At 41.5% G+C, this 23,658-nt stretch overlaps 1 protein-coding gene across 2 annotated transcripts in view; it reads left to right on the forward strand.

The window, feature by feature from the left end:
• Positions 1-2,059: 2,059 nt before the first annotated feature.
• Positions 2,060-23,658, forward strand: part of GYS2 (glycogen synthase 2) — a 42,427-nt gene continuing 20,828 nt past the window's right edge. The window contains exons 1-7 of one of the 2 annotated variants that reach the window (XM_038154827.1): positions 2,060-2,239; positions 2,380-2,599; positions 5,290-5,367; positions 10,972-11,153; positions 13,675-13,866; positions 14,314-14,499; positions 22,931-23,075. In XM_038154827.1, coding sequence (XP_038010755.1) covers positions 2,479-2,599; positions 5,290-5,367; positions 10,972-11,153; positions 13,675-13,866; positions 14,314-14,499; positions 22,931-23,075 — 904 coding nt within the window. In that variant the 5' untranslated portion in view covers positions 2,060-2,239; positions 2,380-2,478. The remainder of the gene's footprint in view (positions 2,240-2,379; positions 2,600-5,289; positions 5,368-10,971; positions 11,154-13,674; positions 13,867-14,313; positions 14,500-22,930; positions 23,076-23,658) is intronic. The other variant, XM_038154828.1, reaches the window with a different exon arrangement.

The raw sequence follows: 23,658 nt of genomic DNA on the forward strand, positions 1-23,658 counted from the left end.
TGGGGTGATTTTATTATGGACTGAAGAGACGCTACAAGAGAGCTGCAAAGGGAGTTCTTACAATGGCCTGGAGTGACACGAAAAGGGGTGATGGCTTTAAGCTGAAAGGCCCTGGCACAGGTTGCCCAGAGAAGCGGTGGCTGCCCCATCCCTGGCAGTATCCAAGGCCAGGCTGGATGGGGCTCAGAGCAAGATGGGATAGTGGAAGGTGTCCCCGTCCATGGCAGGGGGTAGAATGAGATCTTTAAGGTCTCTTCCAACCCAGACCATTCTGTGATACTGTGGTCCCTGGAGAGGTAACTGATGTGAACAGTTTTGACTTCAGCACCTTGAGAGCTGTGTGAAGATCTGCAGAACGCAGTGGCACCAAGCCAGCAGTGGGGATGGGGTCCCCACACCCGCAAATCTGTCAGGTTTCCCTCAGGGAAGCTGCAGCTCCTGGGATTTACTTGCAGTGAGGATGATCACGTTCAGTGTGGTCAGTGAGGGGTGCCAGGGGCTCACTGCACACCTGTCACCTTTAAAATGAAAAGTTTGGCTGTGTATTCATTTACACAGAGTGAGGAGAACCTGTGGGATGGAGATGAACCTGTCAGCTCCTTTGTTCTCTGTTCTTCACTCCTCACCTGAGATGGCCTTTTTGCACCGGGCAGCTTTAGGCCTCACCCTCAGTGTGAATGTCCCAGGAAAGGAATGAAACTGTGACTTGGGCAGATCAGATGTTCATAAATTAAGTGAGCCTTTGCTGGTTTTTCTTTTAAATAGCATGCTTTTTTAGGTAGTGGATGATCTGGTTTCCTACCTACTGCAGGCAGTAAAAGCCACAGCTGCTCCAAAAACAATGATTCTCGGCCAGGCCTTTTTTTTTAGAAACTGGTGAATAGGGCAACTCAAACTATTGAGATAAAATGACACTCAGCCAATAGCCCCCTGAATCTTCCCCTGCTGGCCTCTTACCAGGCTCTTTTCTGAGACAGTTCCAGTTCTTAACTGCAGAAAAAGTTTTCTGCACCCTTAGGTTTTTTCAGTGAGCTGTATCCACCAGCTCAGGGATGGGTCTGACTGCCATGAATGCAGAGAGGACACAGAGTGTGGAAGTGGAAAAGCAAGTTTTTTTGGGGGTAGGTAGGTATTCTTTAAGGCAGGCTCAGCTGTGCCATGCATTATGTATCATGTCTAAGAGATTTCTATGCTGATGCGCGCCTGTCTCCTTAACCAATTGTCTTAGACTTGTTTTGCCTTATGTGAGCTCAGAGCCTTTCCTCCTATGCTGGTGGTGCAGTGGTATTCTCCACAGTGCCAGAGATGTCCTGGAGCTCACCTGGAGATTTTCTCCCTGCTGAACTGTGGGTTTTGGGCAGGTTGTGCTCGAAGCTCAGAATCAGATCCAGCTGGCACAGGTGTCCCAGAAGCACTGGCTTCTCAACCAGATGTGTAATATAAGCCTCTAACAAGCAGGCAGCTGCTCTGGGGAGCTGTGAGGATCTCAGGCTGTGTGTTAGGGACCAGCATCTCTGTAGATGTGTGTTCAGTGCTTGCAGCATCCCAGCTCTGTGCTGGAGAAGACAGGGGCGTGCTGTGCCCTGACTTAGTACTCACTAAGCTCCCTGGGTGGAGGACATGGTCCCAGAGGCCAGGAAAGACCTGTGGCACAGAAAAAAAAAAACCAAACAGGTGGAAAATCAGGGACAGGACTGCAAGGAGGGGCAGAGTGCATGCCAAAACAGGGGTAGAGCCTTTGTAGCTCTGTAAAAGCTGGCAGGGCAGCAGAGCTGCTAAAGCAGCCAACAGCTGATGCAGAGTCCTGGGAGCAGAGCTGGAGATAATTGTGGAGGTAGGAGATGAGGTAAACTCGGAATTACAGACTGCTGAACTGAAAAAGAAGATGTAACAGCATTTAACCTGGCAAGGAACCCGAGAGACATCGTGTAACATGAGCCTACTCTAACTCCTGTCAACCGCCAGCAGGTAGGAAAACTCCATGGGTGTAAGGGGAGGGTGTGTCTCGAGGGGAGGACTCAGGGGCTGGACTCAAATCAGGTGGTGAACTCAAAGTGTCCTCCCTGCTGGAGTTGGTTCAGGGCAGTGCTGACTTTACAACCCTCCAATGTCAATTGTTCCTGAGGTGCTGGTGGATACTGAATGCTGTGGTTCAGGAGCTCAAAATCATTTTTTACCTCCTTCTGAGAGAAGAAAAAGAAAGACCTGTGGTCCCCAAAACAATCAAGACCTTTCTCAGGTCAGTGTTAAATTCTTACCTCTCCCAGCAGCTGCTTCTCAAGCCCTGAGGATTTCACTGAGCCAATTTAATGCTGGTGGTCAGACAGTTTAAACCCATTAGCTCCCAGCTATCTGAATAATTTTCTCCTGGTATCCCAGCACACAGGCAGACTGCTCTAATCAGAACTGCAGAGCACTGCTGCGGGACCTTTGCTGACTGCTGTGGCCTGTGTGGTGAGCACTCAGGGGCTGAAGAAAATGCCACTGGTGAGATCGCTGTCCATGACATCTCTGAATGGGCTTCTTCAGTGTGAGGATGAAGACCTGCCTGTGGAGGAATTGTTGCTGTTTGAAATTTCTTGGGAAGTCACCAACAAAGGTTTGTACCACACTTGGGGGTTAGTACTGCTGATTTCTCAGGAGTGGAGGGAGGGATAAAGGGCTGGAGAAGAAAGGCATTCACAGGGAGATTGGAGAGGGCTGCAGAGCTGCTGGATTGGAAGAAGTGCAGGTGTGTAATTGTGTGTGCTGAGCGTGGGCTGCATCTGCCTGGGCTTGTGTGGGACGGGCAGAGCCAGGATGTCTCTGTGTCTTTTTGTGTTCCACCACCAGGGAGAGGGGGGGTTTGAACATCTAAGTGATAAGTCTGAGTGTGCAGATATATAAATTGCTTTGTGCATTCTGAGGTTTTGCCTCCCATGCAAATTCACTTAGGAATGTCATGCATGGAAATAAGCTGTACAACAGAGATCAGATGCACAGCAGTTTAGCAGTTCCCCCTCAGTCTTCTAGAGCAGTGTGGAGAAGAGGCCAGGCCTGGAAGGGGAATAAATAAACAGAGCTGTGTTACAGCCACTGAACAAAACCCAGGAGTCAATGACCAGCAGCCTTTGTGTGCCAGCTGAAACTCTTCTGGACTGCTCTTTGCAAACACAGGTGGTGCCAGAGAGGGGCTTCATTTGTTCATTGGTTGCTGCTGGTCAGGCAAAGAGCACACTGCTTATTAGGCAAAAATCCTCCTGCCTCTATTTCTAATTCATTCATCAAATCATCCCCTTTTAGATAGGTGTAGTTCTGCAAGCTTTCATTTTCACTGCAAAAGTGAGTTAGTATTAGTATGAGTAAATGATTGACCTCATGTGTGTTATTGTCCTGGCAGATAAATAGAGTTTAATCAGGAGAGGGGATCTGTAGACTGTTAAGAATTTAACTTTAAAGAGGAAATGTGTGTGACAGGAACAGACAATACTGGGGTTTATCCCCATGTGGAAACTGGAATTGCTGTTCTGTGATAATTTCTGCTGGTTTACATTGTTCTTTTTAGGGTGCTGAACCTTATCAATATCTAGAGGTGAGACAGAGTAGATTTGGTAGTTTGAATCCCTGTGGGCTTGTTTTTAAGTAGCTTCAGCCAAGCTTTTAGAGTTAAATTACTAAGGCTACAACTTGGAGCATGCAGCATTCACTTTTGCAGTGTGCATGATAAGTAAGGCTCTGGCAAGCAGATGGCAGCAGAAATCTAGGAAATTCAGGAGTTCTCACTAACTTCTCTGAACTCCACAGCATACATATTTTCTGAGTCATCTGGACCCAGTGGTTGTAGATATCACAAAAGATATTTAAGAGAAGATAACCCAATTAGATTTTCCCAGAGCATGTACAAAATGTAGTGAATCATTTAATTATCCATAGAGCTCTGGCTGACTTCACTGGAGCCAAATCAACTGACGCAGCTAAAATTTACTATTCACACATTTTATGAGAGAATTAATATTAATAAAGTCAGTTTTATTCAGTGTGTTTAAAAATAAGGTGCCTTTTCTTACGCCACTTTCCAAGCCCATATATTCAGACAAGGGCTAAAGGAACATGGAATGGAAAACAATTTCTTCATTAGAATCTGACCTTCTGCAAAACTTCCATTACCCAAGCTCGACTAGAAACATCTGTGCAAAACCCCTTTTATAATCCTTTTTCAGCCTATTTTTCTGGTAAATTCTTGATACTGAGGGTTTGGGGTTTTTTTCCTATATCTTCCAGGCAATTGAATGTCTAAGTCACGTGGTGAGAACTGTTCCCTGGTGACCTAAGTTTTATAAACAGCTCTGGGAAAATGTTATGGCACTGTGAGAGAGAGTAGACAGCAAAATACAGGGAGAGTCATCACAGAAGATATATCGGCTTAGGAAATAATAGCTTGTAATGTATATTTCCTAGCTCCTTTAGCAGGAGGAATTGTTTATTTGATGGAATAAACTGACCACACAAAGATTTAGTTCTACTGCATGTTTTAATGTTTGTGCTGCTGCATATGTTCCAAACATAGAGGGCAAGATAAACATTATCTGGATTTATTGCCTGACAAGCTTATTTTGAGCATTTAACATGAAGGTTTCTTTCTTCCTTTCTGGCAATGCAAAGGCGTGTCAGAGGAGCTCAGCCTGAAGTTGGTTTGCATTTCTGAGGTGGTGTAAAGCTGCTGCTGCCCACAGGAGCGAGTCCCAGTTTTGTGTTAATTTTGGTGCAACACCAGGTGCTTGGGTACATTTCCTCCTTGGCCAGTGCTGCTTCTTAATAATCCCTCCATTTTTCTTGTGGCACTGACAATCAGGCTGAATTGTCCTCTTTCCTGTGAGGAAGGTGATAGCAGAGCTCACAGGTGGATATCCATTCCCACACACTGTAACCAATGACCTTTACAAGTGCTGAGCTGAACCTCTTCAGAGCCAGGGATGGCGAGGGAGTCCTGCAAATCAGAGCACACCTGATTCTGTAGAGAGGGAGCAAGGATTCCATGGCATTTCCCTGATGGTGCTGGTTGTTACTGAAGCAGTAAAAACTGCTTCATGAGGTGCAGCTGTAGGGAAGAAGAGGGTTGTATGAACTCGGGGCTCAGAGAGCTACAAGTATCCATTATTTCCAGAGTCTGATCTCTTTTTTTGTCAGCAGCTGGAGCAGGGGAGTTTTTTCTCCTTTTGTTTTAAGAATGGATAATTTAAAACATGCTCTAACAAGACAGAGTTTCTACTTCTCTGTGTTTCCTTTTTGTATTTTCTGTCCTGGCTGCAGCCTGTGCCAAGTTACAACCTCTGACACAGAAAACATTGGCCTCTCAGTTACAGCTCTACTCTGTCCGAGCAAGCAAAGGTAAGGTAGCTGAAGGAGAAAATGGGAAATAAAGAAGGCTCATCTGCCAATGTCACTCTCCCTCAGCCTTCCCCCAAGTCATGAGAGGGAACTTGCCACTTAAAGCAAAAACAATAATGAAATCCTCTGGCATTGAAAGTCCTCTGCCAAAGAAATAAGAAATGTGTAGGGTTTTTAGTGAGATTTCCCTCCCTTTAGTTGGCTTTTCACTGATGGGCAAAACCCTATGTGAAGTGGATCTACAATGTTTCTGTGTCAGAAGGGGAAAAATGCAGGCAGTGAAGGGTCCCAGTCCACTGCAGTGCCACAAATCTGCTGGTAATCATGGGGGAGATCAGCATTTTTAGCACTTTCTTTCACTCCTGGCCATCATGCTCTAGTAAAGTAAGGTCTGGTCATACAGCTGTGGGAAAAAAGGAGTGGTTTCTTTCCTCCATAGCATTAAAAGAAGACCATTAAAAGCTTTAAGTACAGGAGCACAAAAGAAGTGGCTATCAAGCTATGAAGATTTTGGGCCTGGGTTGAGTTTTTCAGTAGTGAGATTTCTGACACATTGGTTAGAAGGGCTGAGAATGTTCAAGATCTGCTCTTTTCTCTAGAAAGATGTCTTGAAAATAATTCCAGTGATATTTAGATTAGTATCCCTTGCTGTACCACTCACAGCTTTTAGATAGAAAGTAGAAAAATGCTTAAAAATGCTGGGCAAACAGCCAGCTTGTGTCATCATTCAGCTGTGAACAGCTTAGCTCAAGAATCACTGACAGATGAATCTCAAATATTTTTATTCCATCCCCATTGGAATGAAGACTGTGCTAAAAACAAAACTTGTTTCAGCTCTCCTTGGAGCAGAGATCTCAGTTCAGTTTCTCTGGTGAAAAACTGGACTTTTGGAAATTAAATCCTGAATCCACTGAAGTCAGTAGGACCAGCATTTTCCCTCCTCTGTGTCTTCCCCTGATGAAACTTCCTTGGGAGAAGGTGATTACTATAATTTGTGACATAGCTGAAGTAACACCCTTTGGGGAGTGGGGATGTGCTGGCATAAACTTGGCATAAGCACAGTCTCAGAGCTCTGTGCATTTATAGAGTGGGGTGGAATATCAATGTCAAATCAATTCCAAATGAAATCCTGTGCACTGGGGACGATGCACACAGAAATAGCTTCTCAATTGTGGACATCTGTCATAAGTTTCAATGGTTCAGTATTATTTCAGAATATGTTTGGAATGTCAGAATTTCAGAGAATGTGGAGATCTTTCTTCTGAGGAGTCCTGGCCACAAACATAGCCCAAAAACTACAGGAAAAATATCTGCTGGCTGAAGATGCTGGTTGTTTTTCACCTGACACATTTTACAACCTGATTTTATTAATGGTACCTCAACAGACAATCAATCAATCAGATTCCAATAAAATGTTAGAAACAAGTTCAATCCAAACTTTTATCACACCTGTGCAGATCAAAGACACATTCTGAGGAGAGTGGTGAAACAAACAATGCGAGAGTGATTGTGGCAGTTTGAATCCCGAGCCTGGGCTCGCGCTGCTGTCATGGATCCTGTCGCTCTCATGGTTCTCAGGGAAACTTTAATGCCCTCAGAGTGGCCTGGTCAGGACATAGCAAAGAACCTGCAGAGCCCTGGAATCATCCTGATGCTCTCTCTGCATAGCAAAGGTGTGTGGGAAAGGATCAGTGACAATCTCCACTTACCTCTGTCTCACTTCCATAATTCACTTCCTATTTCTCTCTCCCATTTTTGGTTTCTGCTGCTCCTTCATTCTGTTCTTCTGCAATGTGGGGTGGGTAGGAGGACAAGCTCTAACTGCTGCTTGGATTTCAAGTATACAAAAGAAATAATGCAGCAGGACTTGAAACAAGGAAAAAGAAAATGCTGGAGTAATGCAGAGAACTCCTTTAGACAAATTCTAGTAGTGTTAACATAGATAAAAAGATTTAGACTTTTAAAATAATTTGTTGGAATTTTCTGAGATAGTATTTTGGTTTCATCTTCTATTTTTTAAAGACATCAGTAAAAATATGTCAAACTTCCCCTAAATTAACGAAATCCTTCTTTCCCAAATCTCTGAGCTCCCCTTTCTATGCCAGTTTATTTTTTCCCTTTAAAAAAATATTAAAAAAGGGAAGAGATGGGGGGGGAAGATTTCTGTTGATTTCCTTTTAAAGTTTATTTCATTTATTGGTGGAAAGGTTAAAAGCGTGTTTTAAAAAGAAATAATAGCAATCTATTTATTTCAAGGATGTTTTAAAATGACTAGAACTTAATATATTTGAATAAAGCATTTTGTTGAACATCAGAAAACTAAACTACTCCTGTATCAACATTTTACTGCTAATTCCCCTTGTCTGTGATATTCCAAACCATTTCTCTTGTTTTGAGCTCTACTGTTTCTCTATTGGTTTCTCATTTTGTCATTTCTTGTTTGCTTTAACCCTGTTTCAAAGTACAAAATTTCAGAGGCAGCATAGAGAAACTTGCAACGTTTTGGTACATCCCTGTTGTTTGGAAAGGTTTTCTATTTATAGTAGGCCCTAAAACATCATATTAGACAAGGAAAAGAAGGCTTACCAAATTGTTGAAAGCAATTTGAGAATTCTGTGAGCTGAACATGTAAACCCCTACTCTGCTACTCAGTAGGATTTGTAATGTTTTGCACTACATGTTTGCACAACAGATATTTCCAGGGAATTCAAAGCAACTGAGCATGTAGAAACTATCTCTTAAAAGATATATAATGTGTTCCTTGAGTTTGCTATGGAGAAGTGTAATTTCAAAAATCAATACATTATTCTAGACATTGCTCTGTTCTTCTCAAGATGTCTTTTTTAAGTTATACCAAACACTTCCTACCTACATAGTTTCACTTGCAGTTTCCCTCCGCTGTCAGTTAAACCTTATGCACAGATACACTTTATGAGTCATATTTCCACAGTAACAGGGAAGACAAAAGCAGGTCTGGGGGCCAGGTAGCACTGCTTTTATCACAGTTACCTTCTGAGGAGTTTTAACAGCCTGTAAAATGTACTCCTTGGATTTTATCATAAGTACTTTTTATTGCATTTCAAGCAGATCAGTGCCCTGAAATGTTTTTTACCTTCCTGTGCAACAGATTATGATAGCAAAGCACAGCGCACTCTCCACTCTTTCCCCCATAAGAGGCCTTCCATACACCTTTGGCCCTTTAGGGCACACAGGGATCCTAAGGATAACCTTGTGGAGAGAAACACTCATATGCTGGCTGTGTGAAAGAAAGATCCAGGCTCTGCCCTGCCCTTGAGCTGCAGCTTCCCCATTTCTCTTCAAATCCATGGCTGTGGGAGCTCAGCTACATTGCCAACCCCAGTGTTGAATCCTTTGCAGTGTGGAAGAGGCTGATCCATGCTCCTAGGATGGGGGAAGGAGCTTTGCTTCACTCTAGGTATATACTGCTTTATCATGGTATTTAGTGTCCTTCATCTTGCAAGTCATATTTTCTCTTTTTCCTGGATCACTAGGCTGCTCTGCACTAAAATGTTTTCTCATTCTAAGTTCTGTATCCCTGCCAATTCAAACCAGCCAGATTCATGACTAAGATTTCTACTAGCCTCATATTTATCTATTTTGGTTTGAAGCCTCTTATGCTCCTATGATGAATTTACCACTCCATAAAAACAGATGTATCATTGTAACTATTGCTTTTTAGGTTGAATGTTCTGACTTGTCTCATATAATTAAAATTTTATGTTTATCTGAATCCAAGCTATTCAAATAGACTCTCTCATCTAGTGAGCAGAGGAACTTGGAGGGAAAATACAGTGTTATTTATCGAAGATTGCTCTAAATCTCTGTCCAAAGCAGCCATGGAAGAATATGATGACTATAAATTAGTTTCTTAAACTTTCTGGTCCTGCTGAAGGGGAGAATAATAGTCTAATGCATAGGTTTCCTTCTGCAATTCCATGGCTACATGATGTGAAACTCTTGAACTGACAGCTTGATTTAGGAACAGACATCTGTAAGATTCTTGTCTTCTTAGGCCTTGAATTATTAAGGGTAATAATTTATTGTACTAATTCTACTTAGCAAGCTGGTAGATTGGAACTGCATTTTTTTTCCTCTTTGTAAATACCTAGAATCCTGAGACATGAAAATATTGAGACCAGGGGTCCTTTCAGCATTCAGAACAAATGGGATATTTGTAGAGAAAAGGCATTTAAGTGAACAATTTCTTTTCTAGGAGCATAATTAAAACTGTAGCTCTACCATTTGGCCCCCCAAAGCTGCAAGACACCAGGCTTTGCAGAAGGCTTTCTGTGTTTGTCAGGGGATACAGTGTAATTAATCTGGGAACTAATCCCCCAAAGTGCTGAGCAACTTCAGCTGCCCTATTGTACATAGCAGTGGCAGATTTTTAAGGAGAATTAGGCAATTTCTCAAGGTTTTTAGTTCTGTTGGATGTGGCACACTGACACCTCTGGATATCCCAATAGCTTTAAAAGGGTGAGCCTAGCGTGCCAGCTCTCAATCCCTGGCAGCTTTCAGTGCTGACTCCATAGGTAATTTTTATGTCACTGCTTGAAGCTGTAGCACCATCTCTGTCCCCGGAGTACTGCCAAATATTTCCAAAGCTTCAACATTCAGTGGAGGGAAAAAATTTTATGTAGTAGCACCAATCCTTCCTGTAGTGTTTCTTTTGCTCTTTGTACCTGTTGTGCTCCCTCTCTTCCAACTTGCTGGAGCTATGCTCATTGTCTCTGGTGTACTGCTGCTACTTGGCTTCAGGTTTTCTTTATCCTTGCCATCCTGCCTCCTTGCTGGATTCAAGCATGCCCTATTCTTCTGCCTTGGTGGTGGTGCAATGTCCACTGCCTGGCACCCTGGGGACTGTGGCAAAGGGAGGTTTGCCCTGCCAGTGCATGAATTCCAGGGCTGGCTATGGCAAACTGAGCAAGAGCAGCTGAGGGACTCTTGCACACCATGTGCAAGAGTGGATAGATCTGTATTGACTTGGCATGGGACGCTGCTGGATTCTCTTACACATTTGAATGCTGCATTTGCTTATAAAGCAGACAGTATTTTGGTGAAAGATGCTACAGACATTTATGTAGTCAATGTAGGCTACATTCCCTCCAACTTTAACAACTCTTCAAGACTGATAATGGAACGAAATTCCTATGCTTTGAGGATATTGGGTTACGTCCATTTTTATAGCCAGCAGTCAATGAAATCCATCAGTTCTTCAACTTCTCTTTAGTGATTTGTGTCAAAGAAGCTCAGTTCTTACCACATGATGAAAAGTAGGTTTGAAAATTATAACTAAGGCAATAAAGCAAAAGCAGAAGGCTGTGCTTGGGATGTGGCAGAAGCAAGATCAGACATGGGAGGGTAGAAGTATGAGGCCCAGGATTTTAATCCTCTGACTGAACAGTGAAGCTCTGATACCATTTAAGAGAATGAACTTCTATTTATTTGATTGAGGCTGGATTTCACTTAAAGCCTACAAATGTGAGGGGATTTAACTAGCAGTGTATCTGATCCACAGATGGGTTGGAGCTTAGTACAGAGATCTGTAGCCTGTGCCCCTTTTTAATTTTTGTTCTTTTGCAGTGGGAGGCATTTACACTGTGATCCAGACAAAAGCCAAAACTACGGCAGATGAATGGGGTGAAAACTATTTCCTGATTGGCCCCTATTTTGAGCAGAATGTGAAGACTCAGGTGGAATTCTCTGAACCTCCAAACCCTGCAGTTAAGAAAGCAATGGACACCATGAAAAGCCAAGGGTGTCAGGTAAATCAGATGTGGTGCTGCTTCCCAGGGCAACAAATCTGACTCTGAGGAGATTAAAGTTTGGGTTAATGCTCTTGTCGTTCCACTTGACACAGCAGTCCTGGTCAATGTCACAATGGGAGAAGCTCGGAATCCACTGTTAGAACAGCAGAGTCAATTCATTAAAGGTTATTTTTGAGGAGGAACCAGTTCATCCAATTATGGGTTTTAACAGTCATTTATCTGCAAGGCTGCTTAACTGGATTAATGACTTATTTATCTGGTCTCTAAGTACGGTGAGATTTTAGTACATATAATATGACCTTACTTTGTGCCCTTGTTTCACATTCTTGCATGGGAGTGAGAAAAGTGTTCCATTAGCTCTCAATTTTTCTAATGTAGCATAAAAATATTGATCTGAAAATCAGAAAAGGACTCAAGAAAAGCACTGAGGTGACAAAGGATCCACTTCCTCAGTTCAGTGCAACCAGCTGCCAGTTCCCTGAGAAGAGAGGTTAAACCACAGCACAAGAAGTGGATTCATCTCTCTTTCCAACATGAATTTTGACCAGTGTTTTCTGTGTGATCTCATAGCCTTTCTGAGGCTCGGTTTCTCCAACAATAAAGTAGGAATAAACTTCTTCCTATAAAGATTATCTGCTAAAAGAAATAGATTAGCTGCTGTGTTGATGGGCAATTATTAAGCTGCAAGCAGCTTTGGTTACCTGAAAATGGGTGGAAGGTAACTCATGCTAAATTTGACCTCCTTTCTTGAAGCCCTTATCAGAGATGTAGAACTTGCCTGCACTCTGACTCAGTGTTGAGTCCCTCAGAGAAGCCAGTTTGCAGGAGGAAAAATTTTCTGCTCATACTGTGTGCTGAACAGATGTGGAGAGCATCAGAGGCAGCAGCAGGGAAGGATTCTTACTGTTGCTGAGGGGATTGACTCACTTCAGTGTAGAAATTCCTGAAGTTCTTGGGTTGCCACTAGCTGTGGCACTGGCAATGTGTTGTCTCCCTTTCTAAGAGCAGTTCTGCTGTTCTTGGGATCTAATGCCTTGTTGTGCAGATGTCTTTTGTTGGATGAGGATGTGCCACAGCTTGGGAGGGTTTCTGCTGGGGACATGATGCTTGAATTGTACAGGCTCAAACTGAAAGGTCCAATCTGCCATTTCTTATCTTTATCAGATTTTCATAGGTGATTGATCAAGTTTTCCATGTTATCTCTGTAACACTCCTGTGTCTGGAAAACAGCTAAAGACTTCTGGGGCAGATTGATTGCAATGCTTTATGTTGTTCCAGTAATGCATCCAATTTAATCAGCCATTTCTTCCAGCCCAACATGTGCATGGTGCTGCTGGAGTGTTCATATACAGCAGCAAATCTGTCCCAGGGATGTCAAATATAGCTTTGATCTCCAATAATGACGCTCTTGTTTCCAGGAGCTGCACTTATCCTATTAACATTTATGTCTGGATTTTGCTTATGCATCACAATGGATGGTTTTAAACCAGGGGACCTAGGAATGCTTCCAGACTTCTAAGGTCAGGTGTGTTCCTTGCCACAACCTGACTATGTATTTACGTGAAGTCTGGGTTCCCTGCTTTTTAACCTCATTTTCCTGAATAGCAAATTTGGACAGTCTGAATAAATACATGAGAAGTGAAAAGGAGCAAACCTGCTTTTGTTATGCCTTGTACTTTTTGTGAAAACAGGTCAAAAGCTTTTACCTTATTTGTTTTCAAGACCTGACCTCCCTTTAGTTCATTGCAGCGTCAGGGCTGGGTTCAACCCCTGAGGTCCCAGCCATTTTGATGGCAGATTCAATGTGAAATTATTTGACTTTGTAGACTGTAGTGTGGGCCCAGCTGAGTTGGGTAGGCCAGTGCAGGTAGTGAAGTTGCGAAAACTCTTAGAAATTTTTAATTATACCAATGGAGACAAAGCAGGAAAGCTGCATTTTTAGCCTGATGTGATTTTAGGTATTGAGTTTGATCTTCCATTTCTGATTGATCCTTCCAGTCTTCCGAATATAATTGGAATCATTCCCCTCTGTGCTGCTTCGGAAGAAGGAAGAAATGTCTTGGTGTATACAGGCACCAAGCATCAGTCCTACGAAACCTCTCCCCAGTAATCTAGCATAAGTAGCAAAGACTGGAGACAAATATGAGTGAAAGAAAATAATAATTTTAAAATAAGAACAGAACTGGCATAGATACTTCAATAAGAAGACCTCACTATTCAAGCAAGTGAAGTCTTCCCAACCTTTTTTTTTCTTTCGTAGAAAAGAAGTTACTATTGCAATGAAAATCTAAAATGAAAGACTTTAAAATGTTCCTGAAGATTATAGTTTCCTTTGCTTCAGTATTACTCCATGTATTTTGCAAAGAAAACTGCAAGTCCTGGGTTGTAGGACTGTGAATACATATTTTTTGTGTGAAATACTTCAGATTTGATGGATGAAGAATGTTATGCTAACTGGCCTTTACATTCACTTTAACCTCTTCTTTCTATCCTTCTCATCCTTGCCTCTTTTCCATAGGTGTTTTTTGGAAGATGGCTGATAGAGGGCAGCCCTTATGTCATACTCTTTGATATAGGATCAGCAGCTTGGAACCTGGACAGGTGGAAAGGTGAATTTTGGGAAGTCAGCAACATAGGGATTCCTTTTCATGACCGAGAAGCCAATGATGCTGTGATTTTTGGATCATTAACAGCCTGGTTTTTGAAAGAGGTACAGTTTTTAAATCTAGAGATTTGCAGACCAAAACCCCCTTGGGATGTGGTTCCTGTTCTCCAGTTTGAAAACCAAGATTTTTAGGAAGTTGATCTCAATGTAAATCAAATTTGTATTTAAAACTTAAATGTTTACTGGTCATTCAACTATATTTTTCCAGAAGAAGGGTAGTACTGCCCAGCATGGAGTCTGAGTGCTTGCCAGAGCCCTCTGACACTCTAGAAGGGGGTGTGTTCTGAGGTGCTAGAGAGGCACACATTTTGACATCCTTGGGCGAAGGATTAGGGCTGGTGGAAATCAAGGCCACTTAAAATGGTACTGTTTTGTCACAAGAAGGAAAGCAAACATACAAAAGGCTTAAAAAAAAAAAAAAAAGAAAAGTTCTCTGGGGCTGGTATGATGGACAGGATAATGTATGCTTCATGTATTTCTTTCTATTTTCAGCTTTCCTGTCAGTTTGATGACAAGCCCAATATAATTGCCCACTTCCACGAGTGGCAGGCAGGAGTGGGTTTAATCCTGTCTCGATCACAGAAACTTCCCGTCGCCACAATTTTTACTACCCATGCGACTCTGCTTGGGAGATACTTGTGTGCAGCCAGTATTGACTTTTATAACAATCTGGACCAGGTAAGAGACCTTTTTCTCATTCTTCTCTGTTTTTTTTTAGCTAATCATCTCCTGGCTCCCTTTCTGTTTACGGTGTTACACCATTTATTGTATTTTCTGTCTTGTGTGATTGCTTATGACTGACCCATAGCTGGTTGTTGATTCCAGAGCATGAGAAATGGTATTTGTAAGATCATGAAGTGTCTAGGCATGAGTGCCTTTATCTTATCTGACAGGTCTGAAAGCTCAGTGGAAACTAGTAAAACCTATTCAGCTCTACCCAACATCTGACCCTTCAGGTGCAGCCTCACAACACTCTTTCTTAATGTAACACAGTTGAAAAAATAACCAATAGCCCTCCTCTTGTGAAAAATACCACAGAATTGCAGTGGATCATGGTTGCTTTGAGGTTCTTTTCCCCCAGCTTGCTTCTTAATTTTTACAAACCATAGTGAGTCCTAATTTCAAGCATTTCAGGTTAGGCCTAATTTGTAACTGGCAAGTTTAGGAAGTACTTTCTGAGTTCAAAAGACTCACATGTGTTTCTTGGAATGTGTGTAAACTGTTTATTGGTTTTGATTATCACTGTTCTCTTTCCACTCAAAGCATAATACAAACCAATGTTTCAAGGACCCAAATGTTTTTAGCACTGCCCTCATTGGGGTACTTTGCCTGATCCGGGATTTCTCATATGGTCACAGACAAACCTGAATTCAAGAGGTTTTTCCATTCCAGCACTTTGTGAAGGTAGAGGTACATAAAAGAGCCACATTGTTCATGCAATTCCTTGGCTAAAACCAGTGAAGGAAATTCCATAGTTGGTAATTTTCAGTTGGATGTTTGAAGCTTGACATGTTGGGGAGCTATGTCTTCCAAAGACAAGGCCTAAGCATTTGTGTGTTGCTGACCTGACTCAGAAAATCATGGAATCATGGAATGCTTTGGGGGTTTTTTTTGGTAAACATCATCTCATTCTGACCCCTGCTATGGGCAGGGACACCTTCCACTATCCCAGCTTGCTCCAAGCCATATCCAACCTGGCCTTGGACACTTCCAGGGATCCAGGGGCAGCCACAGCTGGTCTGGGCAACCTGTGCCAGGGCCTCTCCACCCTTACAGGGAAGAGTGTCTTCCTTATATCCAATCTAAACCTGCTCTCTGTTATTCTGAAGCCATTCCCCTTTGTCCTGTCACTCCAAGCCCTTGTAAATCATCTCTCCTTGACTCCTAAGTTAGTTATGGTTGTTAGGTGCATTAATAAGGCAGCATGAACATTACAGTCCTGCTGTGTAGGAGTCCAGACACTCCTGCTCGCTCATGGTCTCTCTGTGTGTACAATATAGAATGGTTTGTTTTGATCCTGGTTAACTGAGTGAGCTGCAAGCAGTCTGGAAAGTAGTCTTTTTTTTTCTCACAGCAACTGTTTTTTTTTTCTCTTTATGAATACTTTTGGGGGCCTCACCCTTGTCTGTGTACTCAAAAGGTACTCTAATGATCTCACATCTGACTAAAGCTGCAGACTTTAATATATTTATAAACTAGCCACAGTATTAATATAATCTTTTTCTGTCCACATGACATGAACATCTCTACGTGTGAAAGCACTATGCATCCTGCAAAGCCTCACAAATCCCATTGGTAACTGTCAGCTATGTCACAAATACAGAAATGTCTATTCAGATTTTATTCTAAGAATATGTGGAATAAAACATAAGTATCAATTTCAAATGTCATTCTAAATGGCTGTAAATAATATTTAAGGGAAGGAAATTGTGGATTTCTAGGCCGTGATGCTTAATACCCTCTGTGGGTTGACATTTAAAGGTACTAATAAAGGAAATTATGTCAAGCTGTTGTACCATTGTTTAGTGTTTCTATAGGATGCTAAAACTCTTCCTGGAAAAGCTAACTATCTTAGTGAGGGCTTCTTTGGCTGTGAAAAGGTCACCTTGGCCCAAAAGCCAGTTGAGACACAAGAGCTATATCTTGAATACTATAATTAAATAACAGCAAGACCTTCAGACATTTTCTTGTTGTTGCCTTCCAGCAGCAAACTATTTAGGTCAAGCAAGCAATTTTCTTAGTGAAGAAGATTCTTTAGGGCTTCCTAATGTTTAATCTTTGGAGGAAGCAATATTTTTTTAGCGCATTTCACCTGCTCCTACCCCAAAAATATCTGGGTTTCCTGTTTCAGTGCTATTGCATAAATGTTTTCCTTTGAAGTATAATTAAGGTCTCATGTTTGACCAGTGTTTCACAGCTAGAACACAGTTCCCACCAGGCAGCAGCTGAGATGGGGGGAAGGATGCAGCTGCCAGGATGTGTTGTGCCGGATGTCACAGAAGAATGGCTGCAGCACATAACAAAAGGGTGTAGCCTTATTGTGCCTGACACAATCAGGCATGTACAGCTCATAACAGAAAAAAAGAGGAAACCTCATGGCTTTGTTTAGAGTCCTCAACACAGTCCACAAAATGCTGTTAGGATGCCTGGTAGGCAGTTTTGCACTACCCACACAGTGCAGGACTCTCCTACTGCACTGTCAAACCATCCCCATAGATAGCAGGGCTAGAAGATGCAAGATCAAGAGAGTCCTGAGCTGTAGGCTACCAAAACTCCCTGTTCCATGAGCTGAGGGCACATGTCAGCCTGTAATCTGTAAGAGGACATTTTCTGGGGGGCTGCAAACCCAGTCAGCCTACTAGAGGAAAGCTGTGGATGGCTGGAAGATGGGAAGGTACTATGTGGATATAAAACTGTAATGTTGTGTGAGTTCTGACCTCTTCCTGAGCCATCTGCTCTTTGTCTCAGTCGGAGATGGGATCCTGGTTCTTAGGCAGCATTACAGCTTAGCAACTGGACATGGCACTCGGGGCTGTGCTTTAATTGACAAGGTGATGATTGGTCAAAGGTTGGACTCGGTGATGTTGGAGGTCTTTTCCAACCTTAATGATTCTGTGGTTAAGGTTTGAGCTTATACAATTCTTATATTCTTATAGTTTTAACTCAGTTCGTCTGGGCTGGATGGAATTTATCTGCTTCTGCTCCCGTGAGAACTTGGGTGTTAAACTCTTAGCAGGCACTCAGGAGCGCAGTGGCCACCCGAAGTAACACTGTTGTGTTACTATTAAGTGCATATTTTAGTGTGTAGATTCACATTTAATTCACTCTCATCCTGGAGAAAGGAAGGGAGGGAAAACCAAAAGAACTAAATGGGGTGACATGTACAGTAACTGGCAGTGTCTTTATTTTTATTTACTTTTAATTATTTGAAGAACCCTGGGTAGATGACTGGGCCAGGGACTGCTCACTATGGGTTATTGTCTTGAACTCTTCCAAACTCAACACTTCCTAATTTCAATATCAAGCAGGATTTTTTATGAGTTTAATTCCCAATAGAAGTTTAAGAATTTTTGTGTATCTAAATAGTCCAGCCAATAGGACATTTTCCCATTGTCTCCATGTCCAGTGCAGCTTTTACATTGGTGTGTGAGATTATGTTTGTTGCCAAGATAAACTGAACCAAAAGTGCTAAAAGGTAGGAATTTCTGTGAAAAAAAATCTCTGGGTCTGTGGAGCCTTTCTCTCTTCAGGAGGAATTGGCTTCTCATCTGAAGACTAACATTCTCAATCAGTTATTGTTTTCCCCATTGTTTGAGGGGACTGATTTAGTTTTTTGTTTGTTTTGCATGGGGATTTTTTTGTATCCTTTCATGCCTCTAGAGTTTTAAATAAACCAGCACCTTTCATAAATTGACTGAGACACCAATGATCCAAATAAGTTCCTAGGTGAATAGACAGCTCATTTTGGAAAATGATTTAACCTGGAATTTCATCTGAGAGGTCATCATCTGAAATTATTTTTGGGACCACTGGCCTAGCGTCATGGAGAAGTTTGTGTGGTTCAGCCTCTGATGTTTCTTACTAAAAAACCGCTTTGAGTTTAATGGGAAAAGGAGAAGGAAAAAAAAGGTGAGTCATAGTCTTCATTGCTTTTTTCCTTAGGTTGCCCTGCTGATGTGTGATACTTGTTAGAACTTGAAACATTTTCATTCAACTCATGCAGGTGCGGCTGAATCCTGTTTGCAAAGTGGTGGAAAATCCTGTCCCAAAAGTCTAAAAGAAAAAGTGCTAAAAATCCCAATGAAAATGAATAGTCAAGAGCTTTTTTGCTGACTATATCTCACTCCACTTAGTGCTGTACTGTACAGTTTGTCACTGAGCTCACTGTTACACAAAGCTAATCCATTTTGTCAGCAGAGAAGCTGATGGAAATCTGATTTAAGCCAGGAAGTGTAAATTTCATTCTCTTTTGGCCAGGCAGAGCTGTACCAGAATGAAAGTTCTCTTTAGACAAGGCAACAGTCAATTGGAGGTTAATTTGATGTAAACTGGATTTTAAGGGAGTGGTTCTTACCTAATTCAGACAGCAGCAGCCAGTGAGATTATGCTGGAAGCAAAAATCTTTCCATTCTGCCTTTTAGTTACTTAGGAATTTGAACTTCAAACCAGTCTCTGACTGTTCCTTGGTCCTGCAAAATCACTTTGAACTTGAGTGTACCACTCTTTTAAAAGACCAAGAAAGATTATTTTGTTCTCTGTTTAAAATCCTCAGGCATCAAACCTGTACCTTTTATTTGAATTACAAAATATTTACAGCGATATTATCCACTCTTGAGGTAAGGTTTAAATGGTGAAGGTATTAAATGGTGAGTCTGTATTATTTCTGCAAAGGTGTCATAATGTTTTATTTAGGAAAATTACATATATTAATTCCAGTTTGAATTTGTATTGCTTTAATTTCTGTTGCTTTTCATCATCCATTTTGTTTTCTTTAGGAGAGCATAGCCTAATATCAGTATCTAGAGATTCCTTGTAGACCGTGAAAAATAATTTGTCTTTCTTTCAGACAAGAATTTAGATGGCTAATATAGTCCTTCCTCCTTTTCCACTGTTAAATGATTCTTGTGTTTTGGAAATACTTTGCAATTCATCTTCATAATTTTGAAATAGGAATGGCTGATTTGGATTTACTACTTCAGTGACTGTTTCCAAAAGAAACATAACTGCTTAATATTCTCTTCTTTTTCACTCAAAGTTCAGAATGGCATGCTGGGAGGCTCAGTGATTACCTGCTGTGCCCCCTAACATATTGAATTTTAAGAGATCAGTGAGATGGTATGCTCATTACATGGATCCATAGAAAATGAACTAAAGAATCCACAGAAATGAACCAAAATTTTCCTTCAGAATTGCACTGCAGCAAATGCCAATTTTACTCAAAAGCATTGCACCTGTGGAACATCTTCTTTTGCTTTGAAATTAGAGTGGCCTTATAAAGGAGTAATTTCTCCTTCTAATCCTTGCCATCTTGTAAATTCTAATAATCTGTTTGGTTTCTACCAGTCAGGGAAGGAGAGGACCCTCCAATAAATTTACAAGGAATTGGATATTGAAGTTGTTGGTCTTTAAATATCACTGAAATTGTTGGACTAAAGGGCCTTAAGAGCCTCTTCTGCCCTAAAGGGTTCTGTAAACAGTTCATCTGACTTAGGTTGTTTTTTTCTCTTGATGCAGCTGTGATCTGTGGCTTAGCTAGTGTTCCCATTTGCTGATAACAGCAAACAAACAAAAGCAGGCATGACGCACTTGGTGGGAATCTTGCTTTGCTCTGCCTGAGCACAAAGGATATGGAACAGAGTTCACAGGTGCCTGAGCTGGGCTGGACAGACAGCAGGGCTCAGTGTCGAGCAGAAACATTGGGTTGGGGGTGAGTAGCTGCCCTGGTGTCCTGCTGGTTTCAGCATATTGTCCCATGCCCCACAGTGCCTCTAACTCTGGAGACTGTCAGAGCAGGCCCAGCTGTCTTTGCACAGGACTAGGTGGGTTAAATTTGTCACCTGCACTGTCTCATCAATTAATTTTCATTTAACCTGCCCTTCAACTTGGCTAAGGCTCTTTTCTGAAGTCACTTGTCTAGCCTGCTCAGGAGTGCACAGTTCTTACTCCACACTGTGGTCAAAAGTCAAGGTCTTGCTTTACTGATTGGTGCTGGAAGCTGCTGGAGAACAAATGAAATGTGAGAACCCCATGACCTCTGTTTGTACTTCCTGATAGATGTGAAATTGTGTACCTTCGCAAAAACATGCCAAAAGCCCCATAAGCATACACAAAATAAAATACTTCCCATTTATAAAAGATGGGGAAATGAATAGCAATGAAGAAAAAAAGCACTGATATGTGTTAAATATGTAAAGTCTTTTCATTAAACCAAAGAAATAAAAGTTAACTAGAAATAAGTCATAGTGCTTAACAATCTTTTTATAAACCTTTGTCCCAGCAGTGTTACAGGGAGTCTTTATCAGTTGGTGAGCATGTCCCAAATTTAATTTTTAGTCATGTTTTGTAATTAAAACCTATTCTTGCTGAGAAAGGGAAAAGAGAACAAAAGGCCTTTGAAGTGTGACCAGCTATTTGCTAGCAATTTCAAAAGTATTTTTAATAGAAAGCCAGATGTGTTTGAAAATACTTACATAATTCTGACTGTGTAGTTTTGCCCATCCTATTCATGTGTTACTCTGGCATGCTAAAGAACTGTCCCAATTTGTATCTTTTTTTCACAGAATATTTAAACAATCAAATATGCATTTAAGAACTGCTTGTGAATCAGTTTCCTGTAAGGAACTATAAGGAGCCAAATGAATTCCCCTTTATTTTTCTCTTTGTGGTCTTTCTACCACTCAATTTCTGTGGCAAATGAGATGAATGTTCTGGAGAAAATATCCTTTGTATTTCATACTCTAAAATTCTCATGGGGAATGCCGAAAAGATACAACTGAGAAATGGTATCATAATATTTAGCACATTATGTGTTAAATTGTACTTGGCAAATGTAGAAAAGCTCTTGATAGAGAGGATCATCAATATCAGAATAAAGCATCTAGTTTCTTTGGAAGTTTTCAGCTGAGACTTTTCAAGAGTCCTTTCTTTTTTTTGGTCGCACCAACACTAACACTAGGATGGTTAGATTGGCCACTTACAACTAACACAGTGGAAGCCACTTTCCCACTAGTAGTGTTGCACTGCTGCAGAATTAAAGCAGATAAAAGCAATTAACTTTCTCAGCAAAGCAGTTATATCTATATCTACACCTGTGTCTACACCTATCTAAGTGAAAATAAGAAGTCTCTTACTTCACTGTAGTTCCCTGAAATGGTTCACATTGCATCAGCTTTCTCACAGTATGTTCTGTACCAGCATTAAGCTTTGCAGGACAGGTCACAGTGGAAATAGCTTTACTTCTGTCCAAGTTCTGAAGTGCTAAAAGCAGCTGGCCATGGCAGGGGTCACACAGTCCTAACTATAGAAAGTGCTGTCTGCCTTGCCTGTGATAGGAATTAAATCTATTATGGTCAACGAAGTTACACAGTCAAATGCAATCAAAATCAGGCTGTGCAGCCAGCATTAGGCAGCGATCATGACAGAGCTCACTGAGAGTCATTGTCACCCTCCATGAAACTCACACAGGCCATTGGGTGCCCATGCTGTTGACCTCAGGGGCTCAAGACTTCTGTTTCCAGAAGTGAAACATCATGGAAGACTAAGAGGATTGTGATTTAGTTGAAAGCATAGACACCTTTTTTAGACTATGTTGTAGCGATTTTGCCATGGACACTGTTAGTGAACATTTGAACCTTTAAGTGTGTACTCAAGGGAATTGTGCATTTTATTTGCATCAGGATAACATAAGCTCAGTTGAAAAAAGGTAGCAGTAAGATTTAAAGGTGATTTAGAAATACTTGGGTGTTTGGAATGTCTTACCTAGCAGTTTTACTTGCATCTGCTTCTAAAACTTAAGGAGTTCAAACTGAAATATAAGAAACAGCAAGTAACAGTGGCAGAGTTGGAGGAAGAATATCTCTGAGTGTCAGAAAATATCTCCTTTTCTGTTTTCTTTTTTTCCCTTGGGATTTGTGACTGAGCCTTTATATCCTGCCTCTCCACTTCTCTCTCACCTAACTGTGATTCCCACCATTCTGCCAAGTCCCCAGGTTCTGTCCTCATCCCCATTCCTTTTTTCTTCTCTTCCCTTCAGCTACCAGCAACATCCCTGCTCTCCCAAGTTTTCCAGCTAGCCTGTGGAAACTGCAACATGATACATTGCCAGCCAGCAGGCCAAATTCCACAGATCCTTATATTTCATGGGATCATTCATCTAGATTTCCTTCCATGGCAGAGCTGCCATTCTTTGAGGAACAAGTAGGATCTGAGAGCTCTCTTGATCTTTGAAACTCCTTGAAGTTGATAAAATAGTTCAAATACCAGAATGACAAAACAAGTGGTTCTCACTCCCTGGGGAAAAGGAGCCTAGCAGGAGAAACCTTCCCTGAGGGAGACAGTTTGATGGTCATGTCACACAGGTGTCTTTTTTGTTGGTTTTGTTATTTAACAGTTTGACATTGACAAGGAGGCTGGAGAGAGGCAGATTTACCATCGGTACTGTATGGAGCGGGCATCTGTGCATTGTGCCCATGTGTTCACCACAGTCTCCCAGATCACAGCTACAGAAGCAGAACATATGCTTAAAAAAAGCCCTGGTAAGACCTGAATTATTTTATTTTTACTGTTATTTCCTCAGAATGCCCACATTTCCTTAGACTGAATGAACATAATAGAGGCAGGTATGCAAACATAAAGAGGAAGAACACATGCACAGGTGTGTCTGGCTATGCTACAGGGATTAACCAATTTTCCATGGATGTTAGGCTTTTTTTTGCCAGGACTCCTCAACTTCAGGAATTTTGTCAGTGGCAGGGTTTCCACACTTTTAGAACTGAACCATGATAAGCTTCATATAGATAAAATATTTTCTATTAGGCCAACGAGTAAAGTTTGAAAAATAATTCTGTGCCCAATAATTTGTCTGGTTTTCCCCCGATATTAGTCTCATAAAATATGAAGCTTAGAAACCTTGTCCTGTTCCATGCATGGATTTTGAGTAAGGTCATGATCCCAGTTTGATGTGTCATCAAATTTCTCTTTAAATCATCTCAGTGCTTTATAGGGATAAACCCCAATACTCCATCTGCAGGTAAGCAGCATGAGGGGAAAACTGCACAACAGTTTTGGAGACTATTTAGCAGGTGTGTTGGTATCTTGGTTATTTTAAATAAAACAGTG

Source organism: Motacilla alba, chromosome 1A, assembly GCF_015832195.1.
Source record: "Motacilla alba alba isolate MOTALB_02 chromosome 1A, Motacilla_alba_V1.0_pri, whole genome shotgun sequence".
Lineage (NCBI taxonomy): Eukaryota > Metazoa > Chordata > Aves > Passeriformes > Motacillidae > Motacilla > Motacilla alba.